This window comes from Xenopus tropicalis, chromosome 3 (genome assembly GCF_000004195.4).
Source record: "Xenopus tropicalis strain Nigerian chromosome 3, UCB_Xtro_10.0, whole genome shotgun sequence".
Classification (NCBI taxonomy): domain Eukaryota; kingdom Metazoa; phylum Chordata; class Amphibia; order Anura; family Pipidae; genus Xenopus; species Xenopus tropicalis.
The window spans coordinates 3,916,931-3,943,210 of NC_030679.2; the positions used below are offsets into that span (position 1 = coordinate 3,916,931).

A 26,280-nucleotide genomic window follows, 5' to 3' on the forward strand; every position below is an offset into this window, starting at 1 on the left:
GTATACCAAACTGGAGAGCTGCTGAGCAAAAAGCTGAAGAACTTGGAAACTACAAATAATAAAAAATAAAGACCAATTGCAAACTGTCTCGGAATATCCATACTAAAAGTTAATTTAAAGGTGAACAACCCCTTTCACCTTTAGCCCCTGCACCCCCAGAAATGGATGTATTTACCTGGGGGGGGGGGGCTTTATAGCAATCAGGGAGTGTTCAGCACTGCCAGTGGGGGGGGTCATTTCATCTTCCGCAGACTCCGCCTCCCATGGTTACGGCCACAGAATGTATATAAAATGACATCTGTCTTCTTGGCACCCGTGATTTATGGCAGAATTAACACTTTCCTGCTCCGTCGCGCTATAAAAGCAGCGGTGTCCTTTCGCCCGTGGGCTGCTCCCCGCGGAAAAATTCCCGGAACTGCGCCAGTCGGAGAAGCACCCGTTCCCTTAATGGCGGGAGGTGGTAGCTGGGGTCCAGGACGTTGGTTTTCCTACGCTCTCTGTCTCTTTTCCACAACGTGTATGGTGCCGGCGGGAAGGGCGGCTTCTCTCGCTCCCGATACAGCTGGGTGGCTACTCCGCTAACAGACAGGACTACCCATAATGCAATCATGATGAAATCTGGAAAAAAGTATATATTTGTTCATTTGTCCGTTGCCACAAGTTCCTAGAAACACTTCCCATACTGTACTGTCTGAGGGAAACACTATGGCACCTCCTACCCATATGTATAAATACAAATATACAGAGAGGGAATGTTCTGGGCACACAATAAGCTGTACCCCCATACTGTACTGTCTAAGGGAAACACTATGGCACCCCCTACCCATATGTATAAATACAAATATACAGAGAGGGAATGTTCTGGGCACACAATAAGCTGTACCCCCATACTGTACTGTCTAAGGGAAACACTATGGCACCCCTACCCATATGTATAAATACAAATATACAGAGAAGGAATGTTCTGGGCACACAATAAGCTGTACCCCCATACTGTACTGTCTAAGGGAAACACTATGGCACCCCCTACCCATATGTATAAATACAAATATACAGAGAGGGAATGTTCTGGGCACACAATAAGCTGTACCCCCATACTGTACTGTCTGAGGGAAACACTATGGCACCTCCTACCCATATGTATAAATACAAATATACAGAGAAGGAATGTTCTGGGCACACAATAAGCTGTACCCCCCATACTGTACTGTCTAAGGGAAACACTATGGCACCCCCTACCCATATGTATAAATACAAATATACAGAGAAGGAATGTTCTGGGCACACAATAAGCTGTACCCCCATACTGTACTGTCTGAGGGAAACACTATGGCACCTCCTACCCATATGTATAAATACAAATATACAGAGAAGGAATGTTCTGGGCACACAATAAGCTGTACCCCCATACTGTACTGTCTAAGGGAAACACTATGGCACCCCCTACCCATATGTATAAATACAAATATACAGAGAAGGAATGTTCTGGGCACACAATAAGCTGTACCCCCATACTGTACTGTCTAAGGGAAACACTATGGCACCCCCTACCCATATGTATAAATACAAATATACAGAGAAGGAATGTTCTGGGCACACAATAAGCTAGGTGTTACATGAAACATTTGGGCAGATCAGGTGCCACTTACCGTTGGTCTGGAAAGGCACGCTGGTGTAGGCGCCACTGAAGGACTGGTTTACTGCCCTCTTCACAATGTTCAAGGTGATGTAGGTGAGACTCGTAAACACATAACTGTCTACGGCCAGAACCAGAGTGTAGGAGCCCACTACTGCGCAGGTCAGTATATTCAGCTGGGTGGAACATGGCGGCATAAGGTTAGTTAATGACTCCCCCACTGGACATGTGAGCAAATGAACAACCATCCAATTCTAAACAACTTTCCAATGTCCAAAATTGCTTAGAATTGTATTTTCTTGTATTAGGAGAAAAATTAGGTTTTGGGTTGACTTGTCCTTTACAATAATGAGAATTTAACTACTGCCCGTGATTCACCTTTAAATTTACTTTTACTATGTTCTAATCCTAAGCAACTTTTCAATTGGTCTTCATTATTTATTTGTTATAGTTTTTGAATAATTTTTTATTTCTTTTCTGCCTCTTTGCAGCTTTCAAATGGGGGTCACTGACCCCGGCAGCCAAACCCTATTGCTCTGTGAGGCTCCAGTTTTATTGTTATTTTTTATTCCTTGCTTTCCCCTCCTCTATTCATATCCCAGTCTCTCATACAAACCACTCTATGGTTGCTAAGGACCCTAGCAACCAAATTGCTGCTGAAACTCCCAACTGGAGAGCTCCTGGACTGAAAATGAAATAACTAAAAAAAACTAAAAATAATATAAAATGAAGACCAACCGCAAACTGTCTGAGTATATTACTCTCTACATCATAATGAAGGATTCGGCCGAATCTGAAAATAGTGGATTCGGTGCATCCCTAGATAAAAGTTTAAAGGGCAAGTTATTTTTTCTGCTGCGAAAAGCTGCTATTCATAGCAAGGCCTGGCGAGAGAATAAAAATACAGTCCGGTTTCCATTACGCAGCCCAGGGCAGGGTATAAAAACATTCCTCTGTATATGGCTGCCCCCCAGGGGTCACCCAGTTCCAGATATAGCAGTACGTTGTTCTGGGAGCTTACAGTTTATAGAAATAGCATCAGGGAAAAAAACACTGGGATGATATACTCACTAATTTAGCCGAGGCGAGGAAGGCCACCGGGACCACCAAGGAAATACAGGTAAAGGTGAGCCAGAACACTGTGTCGTCGTGGAAGGTGGCATAATCCCCTGGAGGAGGAGAAGCCATATCAGACTTGTATAATAACCATCCCCATGTTATAGCCGGTATAGGTAAAATAACCATCCCCATGTTATAGCCGGGTATAGGTATAATAACCATCCCCATGTTATAGCCAGGTATAGGTATAATAACCATCCCCATGTTATAGCCAGGTATAGGTATAATAACCATCCTCATGTTATAGCCGGGTATAGGTATAATAACCACCCTGATGTTATAGCAGGTATAGGTATAATAACCATCCCCATGTTATAGCCGGTATAGGTATAATAACCATCCCCATGTTATAGCCGGGTATAGGTATAATAACCATCCCCATGTTATAGCCGGTATAGGTATAATAACCATCCCCATGTTATAGCCGGGTATAGGTATAATAACCATCCCCATGTTATAGCCGGTATAGGTATAATAACCATCCCCATGTTATAGCCGGGTATAGGTATAATAACCATCCCCATGTTATAGCCAGGTATAGGTATAATAACCATCTCCATGTTATAGCCGGGTATAGGTATAATAACCATCCCCATGTTATAGCCGGTATAGGTAAAATAACCATCCCCATGTTATAGCCGGGTATAGGTATAATAACCATCCCCATGTTATAGCCGGGTATAGGTATAATAACCATCCCCATGTTATAGCCAGGTATAGGTATAATAACCATCCCCATGTTATAGCCGGGTATAGGTATAATAACCATCCCCATGTTATAGCCGGGTATAGGTATAATAACCATCCCCATGTTATAGCCAGGTATAGGTATAATAACCATCCCCATGTTATAGCCAGGTATAGTAACCATCCCCATGTTATAGCCAGGTATAGGTATAATAACCATCCCTATGTTATAGCCAGGTATAGGTATAATAACCATCCCCATGTTATAGCCAGGTATAGTAACCATCCCCATGTTATAGCCAGGTATAGTAACCATCCCCATGTTATAGCCGGGTATAGGTATAATAACCATTCCCATGTTATAGCCGGTATAGGTATAATAACCATCCCCATGTTATAGCCGGTATAGGTATAATAACCATCCCCATGTTATAGCCGGTATAGGTATAATAACCATCCCATGTTATAGCCAGGTATAGGTATAATAACCATCCCCATGTTATAGCCAGGTATAGGTATAATAACCATCCCCATGTTATAGCCGGGTATAGGTATAATAACCATCCCCATGTTATAGCCAGGTATAGGTATAATAACCATCCCCATGTTATAGCCGGGTATAGGTATAATAACCATCCCCATGTTATAGCCGGGTATAGGTATAATAACCATCCCCATGTTATAGCCGGGTATAGGTATAATAACCATCCCCATGTTATAGCCGGGTATAAGTATAATAACCATCCCCATGTTATAGCCGGGTATAGGTATAATAACCATCCCCATGTTATAGCCAGGTATAGGTATAATAACCATCCCCATGTTATAGCCGGTATAGGTATAATAACCATCCCCATGTTATAGCCGGTATAGGTATAATAACCATCCCCATGTTATAGCCAGGTATAGGTATAATAACCATCCCCATGTTATAGCCAGGGTATAGGTATAATAACCATCCCATGTTATAGCCGGGTATAGGTATAATAACCATCCCCATGTTATAGCCGGGTATAGGTATAATAACCATCCCCATGTTATAGCCGGGTATAGGTATAATAACCATCCCCATGTTATAGCCAGGTATAGGTATAATAACCATCCCCATGTTATAGCCGGGTATAGGTATAATAACCATCCCCATGTTATAGCCAGGTATAATAATAACCATCCCCATGTTATAGCCAGGTATAGGTATAATAACCATCCCCATGTTATAGCCGGTATAGGTATAATAACCATCCCCATAGGTATAATAACCATCCCATGTTATAGCCGGTATAGGTATAATAACCATCCCCATGTTATAGCCGGTATAGGTATAATAACCATCCCCATGTTATAGCCAGGTATAGGTATAATAACCATCCCCATGTTATAGCCAGGTATAGGTATAATAACCATCCCCATGTTATAGCCGGGTATAGGTATAATAACCATCCCCATGTTATAGCCGGTATAGGTATAATAACCATCCCCATGTTATAGCCAGGTATAGGTTATAATAACCATCCCATGTATAGGTATAATAACCATCCCCATGTTATAGCCAGGTATAGGTATAATAACCATCCCCATGTTATAGCCAGGTATAGGTATAATAACCATCCCCATGTTATAGCCAGGTATAGGTATAATAACCATCCCCATGTTATAGCCAGGTATAGGTTATAATAACCATCCCCATGTTATAGCCAGGTATAGGTATAATAACCATTCCATGTTATAGCCGGTATAGGTATAATAACCATCCCCATGTTATAGCCGGGTATAGGTATAATAACCATCCCCATGTTATAGCCAGGTATAGGTATAATAACCATTCCCATGTTATAGCCGGGTATAGGTATAATAACCATCCCCATGTTATAGCCGGGTATAGGTATAATAACCATCCCCATGTTATAGCCGGGTATAGGTATAATAACCATCCCCATGTTATAGCCGGGTATAGGTATAATAACCATCCCCATGTTATAGCCGGGTATAATAACCTATTTATGGGAGACTGGTAGAACCAACTGACCCGATTACTTACCAACCGGCGTGAAGAATATAATGGAAGCCATCAGGAACCCTAGAACTAGGCCCACAAGCATCACGCAGACAAGAGGATAGCCGAATCTCCACCAGAACCCCACAAAGAGGAGGCCACCGATGATCCCCGATACTGTCGTTAGTCCCAGGAGGGCTGGGGAAGAAAGGAATAATTCCAAAATGAGGATTGCAAAAAAGAAAGCGCTATTATATGTTCCTGGATACACCATAAGGGATCTGCAGCTTAACATTGGCCGTTCCTGCTTAAAGGGGATGTTCACCTTTGAATTAACTTTTAGTATGATGTAGAGAGTAATATTCTGAGACAGTTTGCAATTGGTCTTCATTTTTTATTATTTGTAGTTTTTTGGTTATTTCATTTTCCGTTCAGGAGCTCTCCAGTTTGAAGTTTGAGTAGGTATTTGGTTGCTAGGGTCCGAGTTACCTTAGCAACCAGGGAGTGGTTTGGATCAGAGGCTGGTATATGAATAGGGGAGGGGCTGAATAGAAAAGAAAGTTACAAAAAGTAACAATAACAATAAAACTGGAGCCTCACAGAGCAATAGGTTTTTGGTTGCTAGGATCCAAGTTACCTTAGCAACCAGGGAGTGGTTTGGATCAGAGGCTGGTATATGAATAGGGGAGGGGCTGAATAGAAAAGAAAGTTACAAAAAGTAACAATAACAATAAAACTGGAGCCTCACAGAGCAATAGGTTTTTGGTTGCTAGGATCCAAGTTACCTTAGCAACCAGGGAGTGGTTTGGATCAGAGGCTGGTATATGAATAGGGGAGGGGCTGAATAGAAAAGAAAGTTACAAAAAGTAACAATAACAATAAAACTGGAGCCTCACAGAGCAATAGGGTTTGGCTGCCGGGGTCAGTGACCCCCATTTCAAAGCTGCAAAGAGAGTCTGAAGAGGAAGGGGAAATAATTTAAAAACTATAAAAAAAATAAAATAATGAAGACCAATTGAAAAGTTGCTTAGAATAGGCCATTCTAGAATATGCTAAAAGTAAACTATTTGCAATTGGTCTTCATTTTTTATTATTGTTAGTTATTTTTATTTTATTTTTTTTTTTTTAACTTTTACTTTTTGTTTCACAGCTCTCCAGTTTGGAATTTTAAGCAGTTACCTGGTTGCTAGGGTCAATTTTACCTTAGTAACCAGGAAGTGGTTTGAATGAGAGACTGGTATATGAATAGGGGAGGGGCTGAATAGAAAGATAAAGAATAAAAAGTAACAGTAACAATAAAACTGGAGCCTCACAGAGCAATAGGGTTTGGCTGCCGGGGTCAGTGACCCCCAATTGAAAGCTGCAAAGAGGCAGAAGAAGAAGGGAAATAACTGAAAAACTGTAAGAAATAAAAAATGAAGACCAATTGAAACATTGCTTAGAATTGGCCATTCTATAACATATTAAAAGCAGGCAAAAATAACTCGCTAGATTAAATCCTTGGACCCCCGATGCCCCTTTAAACAATCACAGAGCAGGTAGCACTTGGCCACTGCCTTTAGTTGCCCGGAACTCACCATCGTATCCCAGGAAGGTCACCCTGGCGAGGAGGATGAAGATCAAGAACCCGACAATGATGAACCCCATGAAAAAGAATTCTACAATAGAAACCAATATGTGAGGGTCAGGCAATCAGCAGGATAGAAAACAGTCACAAGAAACAGGCGCCAATTAGGGTGAAGACACACAGAGCTACTAGTAGCAGCTACAGAAACAGACAATGCTGATCAGTTACTGATAATTGTCTCTTCGTGTGTTTTAGCAGAGGCAATTCCCAGTACTGTCTATGGCAGGGGATTTTCTGGCATTTAGTAGCCATGGCAAGAAGCTGCTACTAAGTAGCTCTGTGTGTCTTTGCCCTTAGGCAATTCTCAGTACTGTCAATGGCAGGGGATTTTCTGGCATTTAGTAGCCATGGCAAGAAGCTGCTACGAAGTAGCTCCGTGTGTCTTCGCCCATAGGCAATTTCCAGTATTGTCTATGGCAGGGGATTTTCTGGCATTTAGTAGCCATGGCAAGAAGCTGCTACGAAGTAGCTCCGTGTGTCTTCGCCCATAGGCAATTTCCAGTATTGTCTATGGCAGGGGATTTTCTGGCATTTAGTAGCCATGGCAAGAAGCTGCTACTAAGTAGCTCCGTGTGTCTTTGCCCTTAGGCAATTCTCAGTACTGTCAATGGCAAGGTATTTTCTGGCATTTAGTAGTCATGGCAAGTAGCTGCTACTAAGCAGCTCTGTGTGTCTTCGCCCATAGGCAATTCCAAGAATTGTCTATGGCAGGGGATTTTCTGGCATTTAGTAGCCATGGCAAGAAGCTGCTACTAAGTAGCTCCGTGTGTCTTTGCCCTTAGGCAATTCTCAGTACTGTCAACGGCAGGGTATTTTCTGGCATTTAGTAGTCATGGCAAGTAGCTGCTACTAAGTAGCTCTGTGTGTCTTCACCCATAGGCAATTCCCAGAATTGTCTACGGCAGGGGATTTTCTGGCATTTAGTAGCCATGGCAAGAAGCTGCTACTAAGTAGCTCCGTGTGTCTTTGCCCTTAGGCAATTCTCAGTACTGTCAATGGCAAGGTATTTTCTGGCATTTAGTAGTCATGGCAAGTAGCTGCTACTAAGTAGCTATGTGTGTCTTTACCCTTTTTCACAATATAATTTCACCATGGCAACATTAGTGAGTTTTTAGCCCTAAAAGTAAGAGAAACCAGTTCCCTATTTTGGTTGAAAGAGAAATGTAGAAGTTCAGCTTTTTATTTTCTATTTTCAGCTGGTAGAACCAGAAGGGAAATTGGCCACAGAGCTAGCGCAGCTGCTCACTGTTCTGTATGGGAACATGGGTGCCACCACAGAAAGCATGGAGTTGTTTCCTATAGGGCCCCCTGTGTAACCACTTCAGGGAAAGTGGTCTAAAGGTAACCACACCCATTATTGCCTGGGGTTTTTTTTTGGGGGGGGGGGGGGGGGGGGGGCTGAGTATCTGCTGCCTCTATTGTCTTTAACAAAAATGGGGAGAAAAGGAAAGTACACTCATATGAAAAAAATTGCCCTTTATCTGAAAAGGCTTTTTACGTTTACAGCACTGCTGGCTGGAGAGGCCTACAAGGACTGCGGCTTATATAAGCACAGCAAATCAAAACAGCATTTAAAGGGGTGGGTCACCTTTAACTTAACTGTTCGTATATTATAGAATGGCCAACTCTAGGCAACTTTTCAATTGGTCTTCATTACTTATTTTTATGGTTTTTGAATTATTTCCCTTCTCCTTCTGACTCTTTGCAGCTTTCAAATGGGGGTCACTGACCCCGGCAGCCAAAACCTATTGCTCTGTGAGGCTCCAGTTTTATTGTTACTTTTTATTCCTTATCTTTCTAGTCAGTCCCTGTCCTATTCATATTACCATCTCTCATTAAAACCACTCCCTGGTTGCTAAGGTAATTTGGACCCCAGCAACCAGATATCTGCTGAAAAAAACTACAAATAATAAAAAATGAAGACCAACTGCAAACAGTCTTAGACTATTACTCTCTACATCATACTAAACGTTAACTCAAAGGTGAACAACCTTAACTTTTAGTATGATGGAGAGAGTGATATTCTGAGACTATTTCCAATTGGTCTTCATTTTTTATTATTTGTAGTTTTTTTTTAATTATTTCAGTGTTTGTTCAGCAGCTTTTCAATTTGAAGTTTCAGCAGCTATCTGGTTGCTGGGGTCCAAATTACCTTAGCAACCAGGGACTTGCTAAGGTAGAGTTGCAATGAGAGACAGGAATATGAATAGGGGAGGGGCTGAATAGAAAGATAAGGAATAAAAAGTAACAATAACAATAAAACTGGAGCCTCACAGAGCAATAGGTTTTGGCTGCTGGGGTCAGTGACCCCCATGTGAAAGCTACAAAGAGTCAGAAGAAGAAGGCAAATAATTCAAAAACTATAAAAAATAATACAGACCAACTGAAAAGTTTCTTAGAATAGGCCATTCTATAACATAGTAACAGTTATCCTAAAGGTGAACCACCCCTTTAAAGTGTCCCCCCAAGCACCCCTATATGTGACAAGCCATACCTGTCTTGAGAAATCCATGCCCAAAGAAGCAGATGAAGAGGCCGAAGAGAGCGAAGAGCGTGAAAAACACTTTGGTCGAGGCTTTCCCTGGCAACGGACAGAACAGAGAGGTCAGACCGCGGGAAGGGGCGGTTACGCATGCGCGAAGCCAATCTCCTACAGGAGTATGTGCATCAGTAAGTTACCGTTCCTTACCCAGCGTGTAGCAGTTGTCCATGACGTTGGCGAAGTTGCACGCGTACGTATGAACAGGCACATAGGCGGCAGAGGTGTTGAGAAGGGGATCACGTACGATCACGTTGTATATGACTCCTTGGCCGGGGATGGAAGAGAAGGCGACTCTGGTCATCTGCTCCGAGGTCAGGGTGAGCAACTGCAAAGAGAAGGGGGGTAATAGTAACATACTTATTAGTGTACTGAGGGGGGTTTAATGTGACCCCCAACATACACACAAAGGTGCCCTACCTTAATGCCATTGCTAATGATTGGCTGCACCATAGACATCCTGTGTAGATGAGCAAGTAACACTGTATCATTGAGGTTATTCTCTGGCAGGAAATACTGATAGACATCATAAAGCAACCGCCATCTTGTCTGCTGCTCCAACTTAACGTCACAGGGAGGCGGATTGTTCCCCCTGTGTAATAGAAAGATAGGTTGGGAAATAATATGGCAGCTCCTACCCATATGTATAAATACAAATATATAGAGAAGGAATGTTCTGGGCACACAATAAGCTGTACCCCCATACTGTACTGTCTAAGGGAAACACTATGGCACCTCCTACCCATATGTATAAATACAAATATACAGAGAAGGAATGTTCTGGGCACACAATAAGCTGTACCCCCATACTGTACTGTCTAAGGGAAACACTATGGCACCTCCTACCCATATGTATAAATACAAATATACAGAGAGGGAATGTTCTGGGCACACAATAAGCTGTACCCCCATACTGTACTGTCTAAGGGAAACACTATGGCACCCCCTACCCATATGTATAAATACAAATATACAGAGAGGGAATGTTCTGGGCACACAATAAGCTGTACCCCCATACTGTACTGTCTAAGGGAAACACTATGGCACCTCCTACCCATATGTATAAATACAAATATACAGAGAAGGAATGTTCTGGGCACACAATAAGCTGTACCCCCATACTGTACTGTCTAAGGGAAACACTATGGCACCTCCTACCCATATGTATAAATACAGAGAAGGAATGTTCTGGGCACACAATAAGCTGTACCCCCATACTGTACTGTCTAAGGGAAACACTATGGCACCCCCTACCCATATGTATAAATACAAATATACAGAGAAGGAATGTTCTGGGCACACAATAAGCTGTACCCCCATACTGTACTGTCTAAGGGAAACACTATGGCACCTCCTACCCATATGTATAAATACAAATATACAGAGAAGGAATGTTCTGGGCACACAATAAGCTGTACCCCCATACTGTACTGTCTAAGGGAAACACTATGGCACCTCCTACCCATATGTATAAATACAAATATACAGAGAGGGAATGTTCTGGGCACACAATAAGCTGTACCCCCATACTGTACTGTCTAAGGGAAACACTATGGCACCCCCTACCCATATGTATAAATACAAATATACAGAGAGGGAATGTTCTGGGCACACAATAAGCTGTACCCCCATACTGTACTGTCTAAGGGAAACACTATGGCACCTCCTACCCATATGTATAAATACAAATATACAGAGAAGGAATGTTCTGGGCACACAATAAGCTGTACCCCCATACTGTACTGTCTAAGGGAAACACTATGGCACCCCCTACCCATATGTATAAATACAAATATACAGAGAAGGAATGTTCTGGGCACACAATAAGCTGTACCCCCATACTGTACTGTCTAAGGGAAACACTATGGCACCTCCTACCCATATGTATAAATACAGAGAAGGAATGTTCTGGGCACACAATAAGCTGTACCCCCATACTGTACTGTCTAAGGGAAACACTATGGCACCTCCTACCCATATGTATAAATACAAATATACAGAGAAGGAATGTTCTGGGCACACAATAAGTTGTACCCCCATACTGTACTGTCTAAGGGAAACACTATGGCACCTCCTACCCATATGTATAGATACAAATTAATTGTGTACCCCGCTCTCCCACCCACAACACATGTATATATATACATACACACACACACACACACACACACGTACCTAGCATATCCCAGATTGGCAGGTGCAAAAGTAATTACTGTTTCATAGAGATTATACTGCAGATAAACATTTGGGTCAATATCCAGATTGAACTCCAAGTTACATGCCCCGGGGACTGGATCTAAAGATAAAAACAAAGTAAGTTACATAATATTGTTATAAAGGAGGAACAAGATAAGATAAGATGTGACTGGATTGTGAGGTGTTTAATTAGCAACATGGGGGGCAGAGGAATTCAGTGAGTCTGTAGGGGTCAGTGATACAGAGTGGAGGAACCATTGCCAGTCTGTAGGGGTCAGTGATACAAAGGGGAGGAACCATTGCCAGAGTCTGTAGGGGTCAGTGATACAGAGTGGCGGAACCATTGCCAGAGTCTTTAGGGGTCAGTGATACAGAGTGGCGGAACCATTGCCAGAGTCTGTAGGGGTCAGTGATACAAAGGGGAGGAACCATTGCCAGAGTCTGTAGGGGTCAGTGATACAGAGTGGTGGATCCATTGCCAGAGTCTTTAGGGGTCAGTGATACAGAGTGGCGGAACCATTGCCAGAGTCTGTAGGGGTCAGTGATACAAAGGGGAGGAACCATTGCCAGAGTCTGTAGGGGTCAGTGATACAGAGTGGCGGAACCATTGCCAGAGTCTTTAGGGGTCAGTGATACAGAGTGGCGGAACCATTGCCAGAGTCTGTAGGGGTCAGTGATACAAAGGGGAGGAACCATTGCCAGAGTCTGTAGGGGTCAGTGATACAAAGGGGAGGAACCATTGCAAGAGTCTGTAGGGGTCAGTGATACAGAGTGGTGGAACCATTGCCAGAGTCTGTATGGGTCAGTGATACAGAGTGGTGGAACCATTGCCAGAGTCTGTAGGGGTCAGTGATACAGAGTGGTGGAACCATTGCCAGAGTCTTTAGGGGTCAGTGATACAGAGTGGCGGAACCATTGCCAGAGTCTGTAGGGGTCAGTGATACAAAGGGGAGGAACCATTGCCAGAGTCTGTAGGGGTCAGTGATACAAAGGGGAGGAACCATTGCCAGAGTCTGTAGGGGTCAGTGATACAGAGTGGAGGAACCATTGCCAGAGTCTGTAGGGGTCAGTGATACAAAGGGGAGGAACCACTGCCAGTCTGTAGGGGTCAGTGATACAAAGGGGAGGAACCATTGCCAGTCTGTAGGGGTCAGTGATACAAAGGGGAGGAACCATTGCCAGTCTGTAGGGGTCAGTGATACAAAGGGGAGGAACCATTGCCAGTCTGTAGGGGTCAGTGATACAAAGGGGAGGAACCATTGCCAGAGTCTGTAGGAGTCACTGAGAGACCATGAGACCATACCTTTCTCTCCATATGGGACAGTCACCACGGTTGCCAGCAGTTGGTTGAGATCTGTGGATGCCAAGTACCAGGTGCAGTTGGACTGTATGGGTCGGAGGACATTCAGTAAGCCGGCGTCGCTGCCAGTTTCAGAATCATTCACGGTGGGAATCTAGAGCAAGTGAGAGGTAGAAGTGAGATAATGGGGCTCCTAGTCCCCCCAGTAACATCCACATACCCCAGGAACACTGGAAGCTTCCTTACCCTTTCCCCAAACGGATTTGTGGTTTGTGGAATTATTTAGCTGTTTTGTGCAGCATCTATTCAGTTTAGAATTTCAGCAGCTCTCCGGTTGCTATGGTCTAAATGACCATAGTAACCAGGCAGTGGTTTGAATGAGAGACAGGAATATGAATAGGAGAGGTCCTGAATAAAAGGATAATTCATGAAAAGTAACAAAAACAATAAAAATGTCTCACAGAGCAATTGTTTTTAGTGTGCCGGGGTCGGTGACCCCCAATTTGAAAGCTGGAAAGATATTATCTTGTAATTGCTTACAGACACCCCAATAATTAGGGCCAGGGGGGGCTGAGATTGTTACTGTCACTTTAAACTATATAATTTCATTTTGTTATTACAGTGGCACGTGGTTAAATCTGCGGTGCTGAAAATTAGAAGTGAAAACTCAAACCCCCCTCTCAGCTCCTATCTGGGGTGCTAATCAGGAAGCACCTCGGGCGCCAATCAGCCAATGAGTGTTCCACAGGAAACGGCCGGCGCACCGCTAGCTTACGTGCGACATAATGTGTTATTTTGCACCCAAAACACGGGATATTTTTTACATAATATTTAACGCATATGAGTTAAAGCTAAACATGTATTCCTATGATCAATGTGTTCTGAAGGCTTTACTTGCCCTTAAAATCCCCCTAGAGGGCTGTGACTTTGGCGAACCCCGTACCTTGTTGAGCGAGACCGTCACGTTCTGGTAGAGCGTATGTACGTGGAACAGAATGAAGCTCACGTTCCCCGGAATGTTCTGCAACAGGATCTCAGTAGGAGTCGTGTGGTTCAACCTCAAGTCTTTAAACTGCCCTATGGGCACTTCCATTAGCCCTGGGGGGGTATCAAGGGAGAAAAGGGTTAAACAGGAACAAGAGGAATTCCAATACTGGGTACCCCTAGAACTTTAGCAGGGTGACTGTTACCCCAATGTTTCTATATATCTGTAACCTTGTTATGGGCTAAGGGGGCCCAGCCTGAAGGCCAGTTAGGGGGGGATTTGGGGTGAGTGCTTATTTGTGCCCTGGGTACCCCTGGAACTATAGCGGGGTGACTGTTACCCCAATGTTTCTATATATCTGTAACCTTGTTATGGGCTAAGGGGGGGACCCAGCCTGAAGGCCAGTAGGGGGGGATTTGGGGTGTAGTGCTTATTTGTGCCCTGGGTACCCCATGGGAACTATAGTGGGGTGACTGGTTACCCCAATGTTTTCTATATATCTGTAACCTTGTTATGGGCTAAGGGGGCCCGCAGCCTGAAGGCCCACGTTAGGGGGGGATTGGGGTCGGAGTGGCTTAATTTGTGCCCTGGGTACCCCTGGAACTATAGCGGGGTGACTGTTACCCCAATGTTTCCTATATATCTGTAACCTGTACTGGGCTAAGGGGGGGCCCAGCCTGAAGGCCAGTAGGGGGGATTTGGGGGTGAGTGCTTATTTTGTGCCCTGGGTACCCCTGGAACTATAGCAGGGTGACTGTACCCCAATGTTTTACGTATATCTGTAACCTTGTTATGGGCCTAAGGGGGCCCAGCCTGAAGGCCAGTTAGGGGGGGATTTGGGGTGAGTGCTTATTTGTGCCCTGGGTACCCCTGGAACTATAGCGGGGTGACTGTTACCCCAATGTTTCTATATATCTGTAACCTTGTTTTGGGCTAAGGGTGTGCAGACTGGACCTCCAAGGGGGGCCCTGAATGACAACCTTCCTCAAACTGTGGCTTTTCATATAAAAATTAAAGATCAATTTTCAATTTGATTTGATTGAGACATTTGCAGCTTCTCGCAGCTCTTCACACATTGCAGCCTCCCTGCTCTGCTTTTCTGCAGGTATTTTTAAGCTGAAAGTGAATTTGTTTCCTGTGATAAAATTGTGTCTTTAAAAGGGGGGTTCACCTTTATGATAACCGTTAGTATGTTACAGAATGTACTAGTCCTAGCAACTTTACAATTGGTTTTCATTATTTATTTTTTTATACTTTTTGAATTATTTGCCTTCTTCTGACTCTTTGCAGCTTTCAAATGGGGGTCACTGACCCCGGCAGCCAAACGCTATTGCTCTGTGAGGCTCCAGTTTTATTGTTACTGTTACTTTTTATTCCTTATCTTTCTATTCGGCCCCTCTCCTATTCATATATCAGTCTCTCATTCACACCACTGCCTGGTTGCTAAGGTAAACAAGACCCTAGGAACCAGATAGCTGCTGAAATTCCAAACAGCTACTAAAAGAAAAAGGAAGACCAATTGGAATTTACCTCAGAATATCAGTGTCTACATCATACAAAAAGTTTCAAGGTGAACAACCCCTTTTTAGTAATTCTGAGAATTTGCAATTAGTCTTTGTTTTTTATTATTTGTAGTTTTTTTTTTTATTTCAGTTTTTGTTTAGCAGCTATTTCTGCCAATTTTTTTTTTTTTTTTTGCAAATGTTCAAAGCTGACACCGGCGGGGGTATTTAGGTCAAGTCTGCCCAATTAATCCCCTCTCCCCTTTGGCACATGATCAGGATTAATGGGGGCGGGGCTTAGAATGAATTTGGCAGTTGATTATTTGACCCCTCAACAGCCTGACTGGAAAGGGCCGTGGTTTGAGTTGGGCACAGGAAGAGCATAGGGGCTTCTCAGCTCGTGGTGTTTAGTTGCCCCCATAGAGTAACATAAGGAGATATTGTCCTGCCTGGATCATAAGGTCCCTACGTCACATGCTGGGAATCAGTTCCACGGGACATGTGAGGGGCATATGATGGCTTCCGGGGAGATCACATGATTACTCCTCCTGTGGGGTCTGGGGGCCATCACTACTCTTGGGGATAATGATCTGTATCTCACACATATATTGATATTGTACATCAGTCAGGGGCCCCACTGGCCCCCCTATACTCCTGCACCCCCAAACCTCGGGGATAATGATCTGTATCTCACACATATATTGTACATCAGTCAGGGGCCCCACTGGCCCCCCTATACTCCTGCACCCCCAAACCTTGGGGATAATGATCTGTATCTCACACATATATTGTACATCAGTCAGGGACCCACATGGCCCCTATACTCCTGCACCCCAACCTTGGGGATAATGATCTGTATCTCACACATATATTGTACATCAGTCAGGGGCCCCACTGGCCCCCTATACTCCTGCACCCCCAAACCTTGGGGATAATGATCTGTATCTCACACATATATTGTACATCAGTCAGGGACCCATTGCCCCCTATACTCCTGCACCCCCAAACCTTGGGGATAATGATCTGTATCTCACACATATATTGTACATCAGTCAGGGACCCCACTGGCCCCCCTATACTCCTGCACCCCCAAACCTTGGGGATAATGATCTGTATCTCACACATATATTGTACATCAGTCAGGGACCCCACTGGCCCCCCTATACTCCTGCACCCCAAACCTTGGGGATAATGATCTGTATCTCACACATATATTGATTTGACATCATTCAGGGACCCCACTGGCCCCCTATACTCCTGCACCCCCAACCTTGGGGATAATGATCTGTATCTCACACATACTGTATATTGATATTGTACATCAGTCAGGGACCCCACTGCCCCCCCTATACTCCTGCACCCCCAAACCTTGGGGATAATGATCTGTATCTCACACATATATTGTACATCAGTCAGGGACCCCACTGGCCCCCCTATACTCCTGCACCCCCAAACCTGGGGATAATGTCTGTATCTCACACATATATTGTACATCAGTCAGGACCCCACTGGCCCCCCTATACTCCTGCACCCCCAAACCTTGGGGATAATGATCTGTATCTCACACATATATTGTACATCAGTCAGGGGCCCCACTGGCCCCCCTATACTCCTGCACCCCCAAACCTTGGGGATAATGATCTGTATCTCACACATACTGTATATTGATATTGTACATCAGTCAGGGACCCCACTGCCCCCCCTATACTCCTGCACCCCCAAACCTTGGGGATAATGATCTGTATCTCACACATATATTGTACATCAGTCAGGGGCCCCACTGGCCCCCCTATACTCCTGCACCCCCAAACCTTGGGGATAATGATCTGTATCTCACACATATATTGTACATCAGTCAGGGACCCCACTGGCCCCCTATACTCCTGCACCCCCAAACCTTGGGGATAATGATTCTGTATCTCACACATATATTGTACATCAGTCAGGGACCCCACTGGCCCCCCCTATACTCCTGCACCCCCAACCTTGGGGATAATGATCTGTATCTCACACATAATTGTACAATCAGTCAGGGGCCCCACTGGCCCCCCTATACTCCTGCACCCCCAAACCTTGGGGATAATGCATCTGTATCTCACACATATATTGTACATCAGTCAGGGACCCCACTGCCCCCCTATACTCCTGCACCCCCAAACCTTGGGGATAATGATCTGTATCTCACACATATATTGTACATCAGTCAGGGGCCCCCGCCCCCTATACTCCTGCACCCCCAAACCTGGGGATAATGATCTGTATCTCACACATATATTGTACATCAGTCAGGGACCCACTGGCCCCCCTATACTCCTGCACCCCCAAACCTTGGGGATAATGATCTGTATCTCACACATATATTGTACATCAGTCAGGGACCCCACTGGCCCCCCTATACTCCTGCACCCCCAAACCTTGGGGATAATGATCTGTATCTCACACATATATTGTACATCAGTCAGGGACCCCACTGGCCCCCCTATACTCCTGCACCCCCAAACCTTGGGGATAATGATCTGTATCTCACACATACATTGATTTGCCCCATTTAGGGTTGCGGGGATGGGGGGAGTGATTGCAGCATTAAGGGTTGGAAGAACTTGTTCCTTTTTCTGCTAAGCTGAAAAAATAGCAAATACAATTTTGGCCTCGGTTTGTGTTTAAAAGGAAGTATTCTGCCTCCCAGTCCCTGTATGAACAGAATGGAATCCTTGGCACTGCCACAGATATGCCAATATAAGTGCCAACAATACATGACTTGGCAAGTTTGTCCCCGTCTGGTTGCTAGGGCACAGGCTCTTAGAGATCGCTTGGTAACAGTTTGCCTGCCACAGCTCATTCTCACTGCCGCAACCTTTAATAAATGGGAGATGCACAGTGTGGGTTTCTGGTTGGTTTGTTACATGGAGAGGGGAAGTAGCCTGAATGAGCAATACCCAGTCACTAACAGGCAACTCCAACTGCCATACGGCTTGCATAATACAGTGCTGCTCTATCCCTATTCTACCATAGTTTTATGGTATCTCTCTGTACAGGCTATAGGCAAACTTAGGGGGCTGTTTCTGCTGAATTGTGCTTAGTACAGGGGAATCCCTATGTGCCATAGTTTTATGGTATCTCTCTGTACAGGCTATGGGCAAACTTAGGGGGCTGTTTCTGCTGAATTGTGCTTAGTACAGGGGAATCCCTATGTGCCAGTGCTGTCCAACTTCTGTTGTACCGAGGGCCGGAATTTTTCCGACCTACATGGTGGAGGGCCGATAATGGAAGCCAGTTTTGACCACTCCCCTTTTTGAAACCGCACCCACTTGAAACCACACCCATGTTATCACATGACCATACCCATATTAATGGTTGTAGCATACAGGCAAAACCTGCCATAACTCTGCATGCCCTACCCTGCCTGTGTGTGCCATACTCTGCCTTCCCTACCCTGCCTGTGTGTGCCATACTCTGCCTTCCCTACCCTGCCTGTGTGCCATACTTGGCTGGTTTGTGCCATACTTGGCCTGTGTGTGCCATACTCTGCCTTCCCTACCCTGCCTGTGTGTGCCATACTCTGCCTCCTACCCTGCCTGTGTGTGCCATACTCTGCCTTCCCTACCCTGCCTGTGTGTGCCATACTCTGCCTTCCCTACCCTGCCTGTGTGCCATACTTGGCTGGTTTGTGCCATACTTGGCCTGTGTGTGCCATACTCTGCCTTCCCTACCCTGCCTGTGTGTGCCATACTCTGCCTTCCCTACCCGGCCTGTGTGTGCCATACTCTGCTTCCTCTACCCTGCCTGTGTGTGCCATACTCGTGCTGTGTGTGCCATACTCTGCCTTCCCTACCCTGCCTGTGTGTGCCATACTCTGCCTTCCCTACCCTGCCTGTGTGTGCCATACTCTGCCTTCCCTACCCTGCCTGTGTGTGCCATACTCTGCCTGTGTGTGCCATACTCTGCCTTCCCTACCCTGCCTGTGTGTGCCATACTCTGCCTTCCCTACCCTGCCTGTGTGTGCCATACTCTGCCTGTGTGTGCCATACTCTGCACTTCCCTACCCTGCCTGTGTGTGCCATACTCTGCCTTCCCTACCCTGCCTGTGTGTGCCATACTCTGCCTTCACCTACCCTGCCTGTGTGTGCCATACTCTGCCTTCCCTACCCCTGCTGTGTGTGCCATACTCTGCCTGTGTGCCATACTTGCCTTCCCTACCCTGCCTGTGTGTGCCATACTCTGCCTTCCCTACCCTGCCTGTGTGTGCCATACTCTGCCTGTGTGTCATACTCTGCCTTCCCTACCCTGCCTGTGTGTGCCATACTCTGCCTTCCCTACCTTGCCTGCGTGTGGACCATACTTTCACTGGTGTTTGCCATTCATTGGTTGGTTTGTGCCATACTCTGCCTGTGTGTGCCATACTCTGCCTTCCCTACCCTGCTTGTGTGTGCCATACTCTGCCTTCCCTACCCTGCCTGTGTGTGCCATACTCTGCCTGTGTGTGCCATACTCTGCCTTCCCTACCCTCTGCTGTGTGTGCCATACTCTGCCTTCCCTACCCTGCCTGTGTTGTGCCATACTCTGCCTGTGTGTGCCATACTCTGCCTTCCCTACCCGGCCTGTGTGTGCCATACTCTGCCTTCCCTACCTTGCCTGCGTGTGCCATACTTTCACTGTGTTTGCCATTCTTGGTTGGTTTGTGCCATACTCTGCCTGTGTGTGCCATACTCTGCCTTCCCTACCTTGCCTGCGTGTGCCATACTTTCACTGTGTTTGCCATTCTTGGTTGGTTTGTGCCCTACCCTGCCTGTGTGTGCCATACTCTGCCTTCCCACCCTGCCTGTGTGTGCCATACTCTGCCTTCCCTACCCTGCCTGTGTGTGCCATACTCTGCCTGTGTGTGCCATACTCTGCCTTCCCTACCCTGCCTGTGTGTGCCATACTCTGCCTTCCCTACCCTGCCTGTGTGTGCCATACTCTGCCTTCCCTACCCTGCCTGTGTGTGCCATACTCTGCCTTCCCTACCCTGCCTGTGTGTGCCATACTCTGCCTGTGTGTGCCATACTCTGCCTTCCCTACCCTGCCTGTGTGTGCCATACTCTGCCTTCCCTACCTGCCTGTGTGTGCCATACTCTGCCTGTGTGTGCTACTCTGCCTTCCCTACCCTGCCTGTGTGTGCCATACTCTGCTTGCCCTATGATGCCTGTGTGTATGGCACACACAGGCAGCCTACAGTGACACAATGCTGGCACTGCTCCTACAGTCGGCACAACTATATATTAAAAAACTTTTAATTGCAGTACCACCTCAGTATATGTTCTTTTTGTAGTGTTCAGGGATTATTTGTGGGTTTCTACTGCTCCTGAGGTGGGAACAGGGGAACAATGGGGGTGATTACAGCCTGAGCCTGAGGTGTGAACACTGCAGGGGGGAACAATGCAGAGATTAAAAGGTGTGAACAACACAGGGGATTACATATTTAAACAATACAGGGGGATTACAGCCTGAATCTGAGGTGAGAACCATGCAGGGGGGGCAGTTAAACTCAGTACTGATACCATTTAAAGCTTACACAAGAGTAAGCCATCAAAGCAGCCAGACAGGTGGGGGGCCACACAGAGGGGGGTCGCGGGCCGCCAGTTGGACAGCACTGCTATGTGCCATAGTTTTATGGTATCTCTCTGTACAGGCTATGGGCAAACTTAGGGGGCTGTTCCTGCTGAATTGTGCTTAGTACAGGGGAATCCCTATGTGCCATAGTTTTATGGCATCTCTATGTACAGGCTATGAGCAAACTTAGGGGGCTGTTCCTGCTGAATTGTGCTCAGTACAGAGGAATCCCTATGTGCCATAGTTTTATGGTACCTCTCTGTACAGGCTATGGGCAAACTTAGGGGGCTGTTCCTGCTGAATTGTGCTTAGTACAGGGGAATCCCTATGTGCCATAGTTTTATGGTATCTCTCTGTACAGGCTATGGGCAAACTTAGGGGGCTGTTCCTGCTGAATTGTGCTTAGTACAGGGGAATCCCTATGTGCCATAGTTTTATGGTATCTCTCTGTACAGGCTATGGGCAAACTTAGGGGGCTGTTCCTGCTGAATTGTGCTTAGTACAGGGGAATCCCTATGTGCCATAGTTTTATGGTATCTCTCTGTACAGGCTATGAGCAAACTTAGGGGGCTGTTCCTGCTGAATTGTGCTTAGTACAGGGGAATCCCTATGTGCCATAGTTTTATGGTATCTCTCTGTACAGGCTATGAGCAAACTTAGGGGGCTGTTCCTGCTGAATTGTGCTTAGTACAGGGGAATCCCTATGCTGCCATAAGGAGTTGTGTACATGACTAATGGATAGAAAAAATTACTTTCAGCCCCTAAAAATCTCCACAAACAATAAAAATCCATCCAATACAAGAACTCTGCGGGTTATCATTGCTGCTGCTTCCTATCACGGCTTTATCTTGGGAGGAATCTGCCAATGGAAACATCTGTTGCACTTGATTTATAGGCCCAGGGATCCAGGGGGAGATACGGGGTTAAATATTCCTATTTCCCCTCATTCTTCTCAGGGACCTTTGGCTTTAACTTACCCCCCCCCCCCCAGACTGGCACCTCACACACCGACACTGGGATCAGACTGGCACCTCACACACCGACACTGGGTACAGACTGGCACCTCACACACCGACACTGGGTACAGACTGGCACCTCACACACTGACACTGGGTACAGACTGGCACCTCACACACCGACACTGGGGACAGACTGGCACCTCACACACCGACACTGGGTACAGACTGGCACCTCACACACCGACACTGGGTACAGACTGGCATCACACACTGACACTGGGTACAGACTGGCACCTCACACACCGACACTGGGGACAGACTGGCACCTCACACACCGACACTGGGTACAGACTGGCACCTCACACGCCGACACTGGGTACAGACTGGCACCTCACACACTGACACTGGGTACAGACTGGCACCTCACACACTGACACTGGGTACAGACTGGCACCTCACACATGACACTGGGTACAGACTGGCACCTCACACAACCACACTGGGGACAGACTGGCACCTCACACACTGACACTGGGTACAGACTGGCACCTCACACACTGACACTGGGTACAGACTGGCACCTCAACACTGACACTGGGTACAGACTGGCACCTCACACACTGACACTGGGTACAGACTGGCACCTCACACACTGACACTGGGTACAGACTGGCACCTCACACACCGACACTGGGGACAGACTGGCACCTCACACACCGACACTGGGTACAGACTGGCACCTCACACACCGACACTGGGTACAGACTGGCACCTCACACACCGACACTGGGTACAGACCGGCACCTCACACACCGACACTGGGTACAGACCGGCACCTCACACCGACACTGGGCACAGACCGGCACCTCACACACCGACACTGGGCACAGACTGGCACATATACACTGGGCACAGACCGGCACCTCACACACCGACACTGGGCACAGACTGGCACATATACACTGGGCACAGACCGGCACCTCACACACCGACACTGGGCACAGACTGGCACATATACAATGGGTACAGACTGGCACATATACAATGGGTACAGACTGGCACATATACACTGGGTACAGACTGGCACATACACTGGGTACAGACTGACACATATACAATGGGTACAGACTGGCACATATACACTGGGCACAGACTGGCACATACACTGGGCACAGACTGGCACATATACACTGGGTACATACTGGCACATACACTGGGCACAGACCGGCACATATACACTGGGTACAGACTGGCACATACACACTGGGTACATACTGGCACATACACTGGGTACAGACTGGCACATATACACTGGGTACAGACTGGCACATACACTGGGCACAGACCGACACATACACACTGGGTACAGACTGGCACATACACACTGGGTACAGACCGGCACATACACACTGGGTACAGACTGGCACATTACACTGGGTACAGACTGGCACATATACACTGGGTACAGACGGCACATACACACTGGGTACAGACTGGCACATATACACTGGGCACAGACTGGCACATATACACTGGGCACAGACTGGCACATATACACTGGGTACATACTGGCACATACACTGGGCACAGACCGGCACATATACACTGGGTACAGACTGGCACATATACACTGGGTACAGACTGGCACATATACACTGGGTACAGACCGGCACATACACACTGGGTACAGACCGGCACATATACACTGGGTACAGACCAGCACATACACACTGGGTACAGACTGGCACATACACTGGGTACAGACCGGCACATACACACTGGGTACAGACTGGCACATACACTGGGTACAGACCGGCACATATACACTGGGTACAGACTGGCACATACACACTGGGTACAGACTGGCACATACACACTGGGTACAGACTGGCACATACACACTGGGTACAGACTGGCACATATACACTGGGTACAGACTGGCACATACACACTGGGTACAGACTGGCACATATACACTGGGTACAGACTGGCACATATACACTGGGTACAGACTGGCACATACACACTGGGTACAGACTGGCACAGTTACACTGGGTACAGACTGGCACATACACACTGGGTACAGACTGGCACATACACACTGGGTACAGACTGGCACCACACTGGGTACAGACTGGCACATACACACTGGGTACAGACTGGCACATACACACTGGGTACAGACTGGCACATACACACTGGGTACAGACTGGCACATACACACTGGGTACAGACTGGCACATACACACTGGGTACAGACTGGCACAGTTACAATGGGTACAGACCGGCACATACACACTGGGTACAGACTGGCACAGTTACACTGGGTACAGACTGGCACATACACACTGGGTACAGACTGGCACAGTTACAATGGGTACAGACTGGCACATACACACTGGGTACAGACTGGCACAGTTACAATGGGTACAGACTGGCACATACACACTGGGTACAGACTGGCACAGTTACAATGGGTACAGACTGGCACATACACACTGGGTACAGACTGGCACATACACACTGGGTACAGACTGGCACATACACACTGGGTACAGACTGGCACATACAACTGGGGGTACAGACTGGCACAGTTACAATGGTACAGACCGGCACATACACACTGGGTACACTGGCACAGTTACACTGGGTACAGACTGGCACATACACACTGGGTACAGACTGGCACAGTTACAATGGGTACAGACTGGACAACATACAACTGTACAGACTGGCACAGTTACAATGGGTACAGACTGGCACATACACACTGGGTACAGACTGGCACAGTTACAATGGGTACAGACTGGCACATACACACTGGGTACAGACTGGCACATACACACTGGGTACAGACTGGCACATACACACTGGGTACAGACTGGCACAGTTACAATGGGTACAGACTGGCACATACACACTGGGTACAGACTGGCACATACACACTGGGTACAGACTGGCACATACACACTGGGTACAGACTGGCACAGTTACAATGGGTACAGACTGGCACATAACACTGGGTACAGACTGGCACATACACACTGGGTACAGACTGGCACATACACACTGGGTACAGACTGGCACAGTTACAATGGGTACAGACTGGCACATACACACTGGGTACAGACTGGCACATACACACTGGGTACAGACTGGCACATACACACTGGGTACAGACTGGCACATATACACTGGGTACAGACCGGCACATACACACTGGGTACAGACTGGCACATATACACTGGGTACAGACTGGCACATACACACTGGGTACAGACTGGCACATACAACACATGGGTACAGACTGGGCACATACACACTGGGTACAGACTGGCACATATACACTGGGTACAGACTGGCACATACACACTGGGTACAGACCGGCACATACACACTGGGTACAGACTGGCACATACACACTGGGTACAGACCGGCACATACACACTGGGTACAGACTGGCACATATACACTGGGTACAGACCGGCACATACACACTGGGTACAGACCGGCACATACACACTGGGTACAGACTGGCACATACACACTGGGTACAGACTGGCACAGTTACACTGGGTACAGACTGGCACATACACACTGGGTACAGACTGGCACATACACACTGGGTACAGACTGGCACAGTTACAATGGGTACAGACTGGCACATATACACTGGGTACAGACTGGCACATATACTTACCCGCAGCAGACACAGCCGGGCTCCATCTGCCAGACACCCAGAGACACAGCAGCAGCTCCGGGATCCCAGGAGGCCTCATCTCCCCGGCACAGAGCTACCCCTCCCCGCCTGCTCCCACAACTGCACCCACTGCTACTGCCCCTCAGTCCCCGCCCCTCAGCCCAGTCAGTCCCCGCTTCCGGATCAAGCCACGCCCCTTTACTTCAGACAAGCAGAACCCTGCCTTCCCGCCCGTTACACTATGGGCGGAACCGCTTAGCTAGTCACGCCCCCTCCCATTCCTGCTGTAACTCTGTTATCGAGCATTTGTGGAACTTCCCGTTACAGTTACAGTTCGCTCCGAAATCCCCTCACTGACAGCTGCCTCCGGCATTTTACTCATTGGTTTCCTCATTCTCCGCAATATTTCCCTCTCACTCGCCTAAACTCTTTGTGCAAAATCCCTAAA

The 26,280-nt window shown here is 46.8% G+C and overlaps 1 protein-coding gene across 1 annotated transcript; it reads right to left on the reverse strand.

Moving 5' to 3' along the window:
• Window positions 1-177: 177 nt before the first annotated feature.
• tm7sf3 (transmembrane 7 superfamily member 3) lies at window positions 178-25,978 on the reverse strand. The gene is made up of 12 exons (XM_031898483.1): window positions 25,833-25,978; window positions 14,041-14,195; window positions 13,101-13,251; window positions 11,777-11,897; window positions 10,022-10,193; window positions 9,752-9,929; window positions 9,557-9,643; window positions 7,013-7,093; window positions 5,481-5,633; window positions 2,708-2,805; window positions 1,650-1,812; window positions 178-618 (listed from the first exon to the last, which is right to left on the reverse strand). Exons 1-12 carry the CDS (start codon window positions 25,909-25,911, stop codon window positions 356-358), a joined length of 1,701 nt encoding a protein of 566 aa, XP_031754343.1. The 5' UTR covers window positions 25,912-25,978; the 3' UTR covers window positions 178-355.
• Between the last annotated feature and the right edge of the window lie 302 nt (window positions 25,979-26,280).

What these genes read in the sequence shown, in the direction of transcription:
- tm7sf3 (XM_031898483.1), bottom strand. Translation starts at nt 25,911, where the DNA reads ATGAGGCCTCCTGGGATCCCGGAGCTGCTGCTGTGTCTCTGGGTGTCT. An exon ending in TGTCCCATATGGAGAGAAAG is followed by an intron (nt 11,898 to 13,100) that starts GTATGGTCTCAT and finishes TTTTATCTTTAG; the next exon opens with ATCCAGTCCCCGGGGCATGT. An exon ending in GACCTTCCTGGGATACGATG is followed by an intron (nt 5,634 to 7,012) that starts GTGAGTTCCGGG and finishes TTTCTTCCCCAG; the next exon opens with CCCTCCTGGGACTAACGACA.